The sequence below is a fragment of the Natrix helvetica genome (assembly GCF_964273705.1).
Source record: "Natrix helvetica genome assembly, chromosome: 3".
Taxonomy (NCBI): domain Eukaryota; kingdom Metazoa; phylum Chordata; class Lepidosauria; order Squamata; family Natricidae; genus Natrix; species Natrix helvetica.
Genome location: NC_138549.1, coordinates 1723788 through 1734461, shown reverse-complemented (window position 1 = coordinate 1734461; position 10674 = coordinate 1723788). Strand labels below are relative to the sequence as shown.

At 53.0% G+C, this 10674-nt stretch overlaps 1 protein-coding gene and 1 long non-coding RNA gene across 2 annotated transcripts in view; both read right to left on the bottom strand.

Annotated features, from left to right (window-relative positions):
- Window positions 1–2365, bottom strand: part of LOC309389495 (uncharacterized protein) — a 22415-nt gene extending 20050 nt beyond the window's left edge. Inside the window, exon 1 of the mRNA XM_081947944.1 lies at window positions 1705–2365. Within this exon, the coding sequence (XP_081804070.1) occupies window positions 1705–2238 (534 nt within the window). The 5' untranslated portion in view covers window positions 2239–2365. The remainder of the gene's footprint in view (window positions 1–1704) is intronic.
- Window positions 1–10674, bottom strand: part of LOC309389499 — a 43342-nt gene that overhangs the window by 22262 nt on the left and 10406 nt on the right. The window lies entirely within an intron of this gene.

Sequence of the window (10674 nt, the reverse complement as noted above, 5' to 3'; positions counted from 1 at the left end):
AGGGGCCCAAAGTCACCAAATGTCTGTCCGATGGGAGATTCCAAATTATACTTCTTGGAATTATTTGGAAGGTTTAAGATTCATGCTTGACCTGCCCTGACACTCTAACAGCAACCCTTGTCTAATTGACTTTTGATTAAAAGCAAACTTCCAGTTGCTCTTAACTGGGGTGATCCCGGGGCCTCCCAGAGTAGAATCTAATCTGGGTGGATCCTTGTGCTTTCCACACCTTACGTACTTCACAAGACCAGGAACAGCCACACGTGGGAGAGTGATCCATTTTGGGGGACAAATGGTTGGCCTTTGTAGCTTTGGCTTCTCACGCACGCACGCACGGAGCCACCTTGGAAAAATATGTCCCCAGCGCAAAGGCCGGATAGCTGACAGGAAAGTCTCCTTGATTAACAGGAAAGTATAATTTACACCCTAGAAAGAGACCCGTGCGAATTTTTCAGATAACGGCCGTGATTCACCCAAGTGGGAGGGAGGGAGGGAGGGAGGGAGGGGCTAGATCGGTCACCCCAAATCACAGACAGGGCCGAGCAATTGGCCTTCTTTCATCGGCTTCTTAATGGGCCCGATCTTCCCTCCCTCACAACGGTTCGTTTAGCGACCGTTCGAAGTGACAGCGGCACTGGCAAAAGTGACCTTTCTCCATTTTTCACAGTTATGACGGTTGCAGCATCTCCACGGTCACATGCTTGGCAACTGGTTCCTATTTATGACTGTTGGGGGGTCCTGGGATCCCTTTTTGTGACCTTCCGGCAAGCAAAGTCAATGGGGAAGCCAGATTCACTTAGCGACCAGGTGACTAATTTAACAACGGCAGCCGTTCGCCGAACAAATGTGGCAGGGAAAGTCATAAGATCTGGCAAAACGTGCCCAACAAGCGACTCATTTTGCATCATAAATTTTGTCCTCAATTGTGTCATATATATGTGTGTGTGTTTATATGTATGTATGTCTGTGTATACACACACACACACACTTATGACCACAACTGAGTCCAGAATTTCTGTTGCTAAGTGAGAAATTTGTGAATTGAGTTTCGCTCCATTTTACGACTTTTCTGGCCGGAGTTGTTAAGTGAATCACTGCGGCTATTAAGATAGCAACACGGCTGTTAAGTGAACCTGGCTTCCCCTTTTGACTTTGCTTGTCAGAAATGGGATCACGTGACTCCTGCAAGCGTCATAAATATGAGCCAGTTGTCAAGAGGCTGAATTTTGATCACACGACCACGGGGATGCTGCAATGGTCGTAAGTGTGAAAAATTATCCTAAGTCAATTTTTTCAGTGCCGTTGTAACTTGGCAAACGATTCACACTTATGATGGTTGCAGTAACCAACGTCTCTCGTAGCAGCATAAATTTTGGGCTCAATTGTGGTCGTTAAGTAGAGGACTAGCTATAATTGATTTGGAAGGGACATCGGAGGTCTTCTAGCCCATCCCCTTCCTCAAGACAGGAGCCTTAGACAGAACAATCAAGTTGGAGGGAACCTCAGAGGTCTTCTAGTCCAACCCCTTCCTCAAGGCAGGAGCCTTATACCCCCATCCCCTCCCATTGTCCAGTCGATTTTGGACCCATGGGGGATTCCTCTGTGTGTGTGTGTGTGTGTGTGTGTGTGTGAGGGGGAGGTTCCGACCTTCTCAAGGGCCGGGAAGAGTGGGGGTCTCGTGTCCCCCCAGCGCTCCCCCCTTACCTGCTTGCGGAGCGCCTCGAAGGCGGCGCTGATGGTGTGCACCCGGGTCCGCTCGCGGGCGTTGGCCAGCAGCCGCCGGGTCTGCTGCAGCGCTTTCATCTCCGAGCCGCCGCCGCCGCCGCCGGCCGGGTCGCTGGTCCGCTTGCGAGGCGAGGCGGAGCCCTCGCCGCCGCCGCCGTTATACAAGCCCCGGGAAGGCAGGGCGGGCAGGGGGCTCTCCGGGACCCCCGCGGACGCCGCCTCCTCTTCCTCCTCCTCCTCCTCCTCCTCGGGGAAGAGCGACGAGCCCGGGCAGCGCAGCGCCGCCGGGAAGGGCGCCTCGACCCCCGGCAGACCCCCGGCTCCTGGCCCGCCTTGGGGGAAGCCCGGGGGTGGCGGGGAAGGCGGGCGCACGTGCTCCGGGACCCCCGGCCGGCCCCTCCCGCCGCGCAAGCCCGGCCGCCCCCTGCGCTTCAGCTTCTGGATGCCGCGCAACTCCTGCAGGCAGAAGCGCTTCCAGCGGGTCTCCGCCTCCGTCAGCTGCAAGTTCTTCATGCCGGGCTGCGCTGCGCTGGGCCGGGCTGGAGCTTTGGCCCCGGACGCGGCTGCTGCTGCTGCTGCTTTGGCGGCGCCTTGGCCGAACAGCTGCTGCGGCTGCGAGCCGGGCTTCGCGCAAGCGGCGCGGGCGGGCGGGCGGGCGGGCGGGGGAGGCTGTCAGCTGAAGCCCCGGCTGCTTTGGCTGCCTCTGCCGCCGCCGCTGCTGCAGCATTGGGGGGGCCGCCCAGCCCAGCCCGCCATCTGGGTTTGCTTAAGCCCCCGTTTGGCACAGGAGACCCCCGGGGGGGAGGGAGGGAGACAGGGAGGGAGGCGCGATCCGCCGGGCAGGCGCTTCTTCTTCGCCTCCTTTGCGCGGCAGCTGGGTCGATCCGCCGCCCCCCTCACTCCCCCGCCACCCACCCGTCTTTTCTTTGGCGGGGCAATCAGCTCCGACCCCAAGAAGGAAGGGAGCAGCGAGGGAGGGGTCTGAGGGACCCCGCCGCTTGCCGTCTCCGAGGCTGTCCCGCAGGCGGCGACTGGGAAAGGGGCGTCTCTCCCCGGTCCCCTCCTGCTGGGACCATCTGTGCCCGTCCTGAAAGACGGAACGGTCCCGAATGCAGAAGGAGTGAGTGGGAAGGGATCTTGGAGGTCTTCTAGTCCACCCACCCCCCCACTTCTCAAGCAGGAGACCCTTACGGAACTGCAGAATAACAAGAGCTGGAAGGGACCTTGGAGGTCTTCTAGTCCAACCCCCTGCTCAAGCAGCAGACACTTTCATACAGGATAAGGGAGTGGGAAGAGACCTTGGAGGTCTTCTAGTCCAACCTCCCTTCTCAAGCAGGAGACTTATACCATTGCAGACAAATGGCTTTCCAGTCAGCCTCAGCTTCTGGTGGCAAGTTGTTCCACTGGTTAATTGTTCTCACTGTCAGGAAATTCATGCTTAGTTTTAGGTTGCTTCCCTCCTTGATTAGTTTCCACCCATTGCTTCTTGTTCTACCCTCAGGTGCTTTGGAGAATAGTTTGACTCCCTCTTCTTTGTGGCAACCCCTGAGATATTGGAACACTGCTATCATGTCTCCCCTAGTCCTTCTTTCTATTAAACTAGACATACCCAGTTCCTGCAACCGTTCTTCATATGTTTTAGTCTCCAGTCCCCTAATCCTCTTTGTTGCTCTTCTCTGCACCCTTTCCAGAGTCTCAGCTCTGCTTTTATTTTGGTGACCAAACCTGAACACAGTATTCCAAATGTATACACCAGTGCAGTATAAAAATAGGATTAATACTTCTTGTGGTCTTGATGCTGTCCCTCTGTTGATGCAGCCAAGGATTGCATCGGCCTTTTGGGCAGCTGCAGCACACGGCTGGCTCACCTTTAAGGGATTGTTCCCTAGGATTCCCTCCAGGTAGCACCTCTTCTATACTTGCGCATTTGGTTTTTTTTAAAAAAAAACATTTATTACAAACCCTTATACACATTGACAAAAACATACACAACACTTACAAATGACACCGGAACTGCGCGTTCCTTCTTACAGCAGAGATATCTATCGGTGCATCTTTACAAACGCTATTTCCCTCTCAAGACATCTCTAAGTAATTTTACACTTATAATCCTATTATTTCTTTCTCCTTTGCTTATCAGTCCACATTTGGTTATTTGTATCAGGCAGTCTTTATTATTTCTTAGATTAGATTTAGATTTCTTAGATTTATTCTTTTTCTACTAATATATAACATTTCCTACTCCTGTAAATCCTACTTTTCCTACATTCTTATCACTAAGTGGTACTTCTCCTGTAATGTAAACTACCCCCCCACCCCGCCTAAGGGGAAAACCTTATTCGTCTCGCCACTAAATTCCCTTTGGTTGGAGGAGGCCCAGATCTTTCTGGATCTTCACTCTTATCTTCTAAAGCAGGGGTGTCAAACTCAACTTCATCGAGGGCCACATCAGGGCTGTGGTTGATCTTGGGAGGGGTGGGTATGTGGCCAGCTCAATGTTATTCCTGTCGGGGCGCCTGTGGCCAGTGAAAAGGGGTCTTGGGAGAGCCGTGCGCCATCCTCCCAAGATCTGCACTGCGGGCTGGTCCGTCAATGCTTCCTGGGCAGCCCCTGGCCCACATCTAAGCACCCTGCAGGCCTGGAGTTTGACGCTCCTGTTGTAAAGAGTGGGCTATTCCTGCCACCTTCTTGTTGTTTGCAAATTGGATTCTATCTACCCCTCATCTAAGTTGTTGAATCCCCCCTCCCTCCCTCCCTCCCTCCCTCCCTCCTAGGGGTTTTCTAGATTTTCATCAGGAATGGAGAAGGCCGAAGATAAATGGAGAACGGTTGAAGCAGGGGTGGGATCAGAGGTGGGTTCCTACCGGTTCGGACTGGTTCAGCTAAATAGGTAGTAACTCAGCCTGCCACGCTCCTGAACCGTTCTCTCGGCACCGCCATCTTGCTTTTGGCTTCTGCACGTGTGCAGCTGAGTGAACCGGCAGTAGCAGCAGCCGGACCCCAGCCCTGAGTGGGATTCAGCCGGTTCAGATCAGTTTGGCCCCAAGAAGTAACAGGGAAGGGAGGTTTTGGTAAAATTGTGCAGGCGTGTGCAGCGCATGTCAGGCGTGTGTGTGTGTGTGTGTGTAAGCGGGCACGTCGGGTGGGTTGCTGCCGGGATTACTGCCAGCTCAACGCACAAATAATTTTGTGCACACGCGCTTGCTTCTCTCCTGCGCACACCAAACATGCACTCCGCATGTGGGCGCATTTGCACCTAAAAAGGTCTGCACATGCAGACAACATTAGAAGCGGGGAAAAGATTAAACTTCTGCAATGAAGATTGTTCTGCGCAGGACTGGAAATCAAGATGGCGGCCCCACAGATAGTACCGGCTGGGGGGGGGGGCGTGGCAGGCCGAGTTACTACCTACTCATCCGAACCGGTCCGAACCAGTAGGAACCCACCTCTGGCGCACGTGTGAAACACACGATCCCCGAACCGGTGGTTAAAGCAACAGGATCCCCCCAAGAGAGAAGGCGGGAGGGAGGTGAAACCAGGCCGAGCGCTTGGAGATTGTTTTGCGTGGGGAGGGAAGGACCGAGGAGTTTCCGCCCCTCCTGCAGACCAGAGTCGCTTCGCATTGTTTCCCATTCTTGAGCATCTCCTCTGCCAAAACCTTGGGGTGGGGCTGGGACAGAGAGCTGCTTGCAAGGTTCTTGGTGGTTAACGTCCCACGGATGCACTTCGAGCTGGACTCCAGCGTCAGGGCAGGCTGTGGCGAGGTCTTCTCGGCCGCAGGATCTCCTGCTATTCTGGATCCTTTTCAGCTTCTTCATCTTGGAGAATTTGGGCAGCAGCGTGCTTGGGAGGAGGCCGGCTTCCGTTGAAACCTTGCCTCTCTCTGAACTAATGAGATCTTTGCAAGAAAACCGGTTTTCTGAAGAGCTCTTCGTTTTCCATGTCATTTCCTTAATGTTCATCTTGTGTCCTGCTGGTTTGGATGGCAGGTTAAGGTTTGGATGGGGAAAAAAGATGCTGAGACTCTGGAGAGAGTGCAGAGAAGAGCAACCAAGAGGACTAGGGGACTGGAGACTAAAACATTTGAAGAACGGTTGCAGGAACTAGGTATGTCTAATGTTTAATGAAAAGAAGGACTAGGGGAGACATGATAGCATTGTTCCAGTATCTCAGGGGTTGCCCCAAAGAAGAGGGAGTCAAGCTATTTTCCAAGGCACCTGAAGGCAGGACAAGAAGCAATGTGTTAGATTCGGGCAACGAGAGAACAGACTCCGGACACGTAGTGACTTAACAGCTCTTTATTAGTAGTAGTAGTGATCCAGCTTGCTCTGTGGTCGGAGGGTTCCCCTTTTATAGGGATCGGGTACGCCTCTCGACCAATCAGAACGATACCTGTTTCCCGCCGTAGCGGCGGACCAGAGAGGAGACTTGCTGCGATATATGCTAATATCTAACACCCCTCCCCTCTTAGACGGAGAATTCCGGTTCGTTACATAGTCCTTAAGATAAGTGGGTGTTTGCCTTACACGGGTGGAACGCCGCAGTTCAGGTTGATCTGGAGTGGTTGCAGGATCGGTTGCTTTTTCTGCTTCGCGTTCGGGGGTCTGCAGGCTTTCGTTGCTTAGGCGTTGTTCGGTTTTGCCTTCGACCTCTTGTTCTATCCTGGGCTCGCAGGTGTCGTGATTCTCTGTGTTGGGGCTCTTGGATGGCTGACTTTGTGCTGGCAGATAGTTTTCGTCTTCAGCCCGTAGGTCTGAATGTGCCAGGCGACCCCGTAGTTGATCGATGTGCCTTTTCCAATTTCGTCCATCTTCAAGCTCTAGCAAATATGATCGTGGACCCGTGATGCCAATGACCCTTGCCGGCATCCACAATGTTCCCCCTGCATAGTTGTGGGCGTATACTGAATCCCCTATGCTAAAACTCCGAATTTTGCTTGTAGAGTCTGGGGGCGCTGTGGCAGAGTAATTTGGGTGAAGACGGTCCAGGTGAGACCGTAGAAGGCGGCCCATGAGTAGTTCAGCGGGGCTCCTACCCGTCGTTGCGCTGGGAGTAATATGCTGAATTAGGAGGTAATGGTCAATGCCTGTTTGCCAATCACCTGGACCCATCCTAGCGAGGGCCTCTTTTGCGGATCGCACCATTCTCTCCGCCTGTCCGTTTGATGCCGGATGGAATGGCGCGACGAGGGCATGCCGAATTCCCTGACCTGCTAAGTACGTTTCAAATTGCATGGCCGTGAACTGGGGCCCATTATCGGAGACCAGGAGGTCGGGCAGGCCATGAGTGGCGAAAAGTCGCCGTAGAACCCTAATGACTGCCTCTGCCGTGGTTGAAGTCATTAGGACTACTTCTAGCCATTTGGAGTATGCATCCACAACTATAAGGAAAGTCTGACCTTGGACTGGCCCTGCGAAATCGATGTGTATTTGCGACCAGGGTGCTTTAGGCTTCTCCCATTCTGTGGCGGGCGCTTCCGGGGGTGCTGGTCTCGATTCCTGGCATGGATCACAAGTGGCCACCCATTCCTCTATTTCTTTGTCCATGTTGGGCCACCAAACGTAACTTCTTGCTAACGCCTTCATTCTAACGATCCCCGGATGCCCCACATGTAACGCTTCTAATACATTTCTGCGTAACGCATAAGGAATAACAACTCGATCCCCCCACAATAAACAACCTTGCAACACTGAAAGCTCATCTCGTTTCCCCCAAAATAGCTTGAATTCCGGGCCCACGTTTCCTTTCGGCCACCCCCTCCAAACCCAGGTTTGAACTTGCTTTATTATGTTGTCCCTAGCAGAGAATCTGGCAACGTCGCAGGAAGAAACCGGTCCTGAGTCCAAACAGTCAATTAACAACACCGGTACCTCGGGAGTGGGGTCTGGCAAGAGATCCGGAAGTGGGCAACGGCTGAGTGCGTCTGCATGTCCTAGAGTGGAGCCCGGTCGATGAATTAGCTTGTATGAGTACGCGGCCAGGAAAACAGTCCACCTGGTCATGCGTGGAGAAAGGGAGACTGGTGTGGGGCGGTTTCCCGCCAAAAGTCCCAACAGCGGTTTATGATCTGTGATCAGTTCAAAATCGCGGCCCTAGAGGTATTCGTGGAAACGTTTTACGCCGGCTACAGCAGCTAACGCTTCTCTGTCCATCTGGCTGTAATTCCTCTTGGCCGATGAAAGAGTCCTGGAGTAGAAAGCGATGGGTGCTTCGTTCCCGTTTGGCATCCTGTGGCTAAGGACTGCGCCGACTCTGAATGGGGATGCGTCGCAGGTCAATACCAGCGGTAGTGTCTGGCTGTATTGCACTAACAGCGAGTCGGTGGTGAGCAGGCGCTTTACTGCGGCAAAAGCTGCTGCTTCGGATCGTCCCCATCTCCATGTTGCGTTCCTCTGGAGTAGTCGATGTAATGGCTCAGCAACGGTCGCCTTCTGTCTCAGAAAAACGCTGTAGAAGTTAAGTAGTCCGAGGAAGGCCTGCAACTCGGTCTGATTTCATGGTGTGGGGGCGTCCTGGATCGTCTTAATTTTCTTTGAAGTGGGGTGTATTCCCTGACCATCGATTCTATATCCCAGGAATTCTACGCTAGGCACATTAATTTGGCATTTCTCCTTTTTGAGGCGGAGGCCCTTTTCTCTGATTCTGGCCAAAACAGTTCTGACTCTTTTTAATAGTTGCTCCTCGTTTGCAGCGGACACCAAGATGTCGTCGAAATAGGGGACGACTCCCGGTATCCCTTGCAAAAGCCGTTCCATGACGCTCTGGAACAGACCTGGAGCAATACTCACACCGAATTGTAGCCGGTTGCATTTGAATGCTCCTCTATGCGTCACTATAGTTTGGGCCTCCGCTGTGGCGCTATCCACGGGCAACTGCTGGTAAGCTTGTGCCATGTCTAACTTAGCAAATATCTTTCCTGGCCCCAACGAGTGCAATAAGTGTTGTACCACTGGCACAGGATATGCGCTTTGTTGTAGCGCGACATTAATTGTGCATTTATAGTCCACGCAGATGCGGACTGACCCGTCTGGTTTAACTGGGGTCACAATGGGAGTTTTCCAGCGCGCGTGATCCACCGGCTCAAGGATTCCTTGCTCTACTAACTTATCGATCTCTTTATCTATTTTTGGGCGGAGTGCAAAAGGCACTCGCCTCGGTTTAAGTCGGATTGGCGCCACTTTGGGGTCTAAATTGAATGAGATTGGTTTACCCACATACTTACCAAGACCGGGGCTGAACACATCCTCGAACTCCTTAAAAATCTGTTCAGCGCTGCTGTTCTCCACGGCGTTGATCCCGGTGACTTCTAACCCCAAGGCTTCAAACCAATCTAGTCCTAGAAGGTTCTTTAACGGAGCGCTGGCGATGGTCACGGGCAGCTGGGCTACGATGTCCTTGAAGCGAATTTGGAACGTGCCTTGGCCCACGATGGGGACTCGGTTCCCCTGGTAGTCTCGTAGCACGATGTCTGGTGCGCGTAGTTGGCTCTTTTTGAGGCTAGGGATAGCCTTTTTCATGGAGGCCCATGAAATGATCGTCAAGGACGATCCTGTGTCAACTTCCAGCTCGCAAGGAGAGCCCTCCAAGAGGACTGTGACTTTCAGCTTTTTAGGCCGCTTGATGCGGACCTGACTTATTGTGGTGAGATAGGTTCGCAATTCCTCTCTCTGGGTCAACTCTATCTCAGCATCAGTATCCTGACAATACTCTCATTGAGCGTCTTGGTAGAACGCTCTCTCAGCTCTTTGTGTGTAATCTCTCTGGGAATACGCCCTTTCAGCTCTTTGGGGATTTTCTCTCTGGGTAAACACTTGTGGATTTCTCTCTGGGCGCCCTTTTTGATTTCGCCAAGCCCCTGGGTTGGGCTTCTGTTGGCGGTACATTGGAGGCTGCCGTGGGGAGGCAGGGACTTCGCTCCGGCACACTCGTGCGATGTGCCCAAGTTTGTTGCAGTGTGAACAAACAACGTTCCTGAACCGACAGGTAGACCGGGGGTGATTCCCTCCGCAGCTTGCGCAGGGCGGCAAACGGAATCCGGGTCTCCCCCCAGGCCTCACGTGACTGCTCCGCATCAGGTGACTGTCCTCGAACTCGGGATCCTCGTAGTCTGGATCGGTGTCCTCGTAGTGGACTCTGGTGTGTCTGGGTGCTGGCTGGCTTACGTTGAACCCACGTTGTATTGTTTCCGATGATCTTTCCGCTGACTCGGATGCTCTTGCTTCGTTGAGTGCTATTTGGAGGGTTAAATTCGGATTGGCCAATAGTCTTTTTTGTAGCGAAATGTCCTTTAACCCACACACAAGTCTTGCCAGGATTTGCTCATCCAGATCCCTGAACTCGCAATGAGTCGCTGCTTTTCGTAGGGCTGCAACATATTGGTTGATTGATTCTCCCGCCTTCTGGTTCCGCGTGTTGAATTCCTGGCGGCAAACGTGGCGGGAAGATTTTGGCGCGTAATGAGTCTGTAGAGTCTGTTGCAACGCCGTCCATGATACCGCTTGTATCGGAGTAGGCTCGGAGAGGTCTCTGGCCGTGTTGAAAACTTCTCGCCCACAGTAGCTGAGGAAGATATTCTTCTTTCGGGAATCGGTTATCCCCGTGTATTCGTTCGCTTCGAGAAAACACTCGAAACGAATCATGTATGCCTCCCATTGGTCGTTCATCGGGTCGAACGGAGCGGGGGGAGTGTGCACCGCCATCTTCTCTTCGTTGAATTTGCCACGCTGCGGTGTCCTGAGATGGCTGCTGGAATTTCTGCCGAATTCCTGGGCTGGATCGAATCCTGGGATTCTGAAAGTAGCTTTCTTCGTCCTATCTGTCTCTCGATCCCATCCTCGTCGCCAATGTTAGATTCGGGCAACGAGAGAACAGACTCCGGACACGTAGTGACTTAACAGCTCTTTATTAGTAGTAGTAGTGATCCAGCTTGCTCTGTGGTCGGAGGGTTCC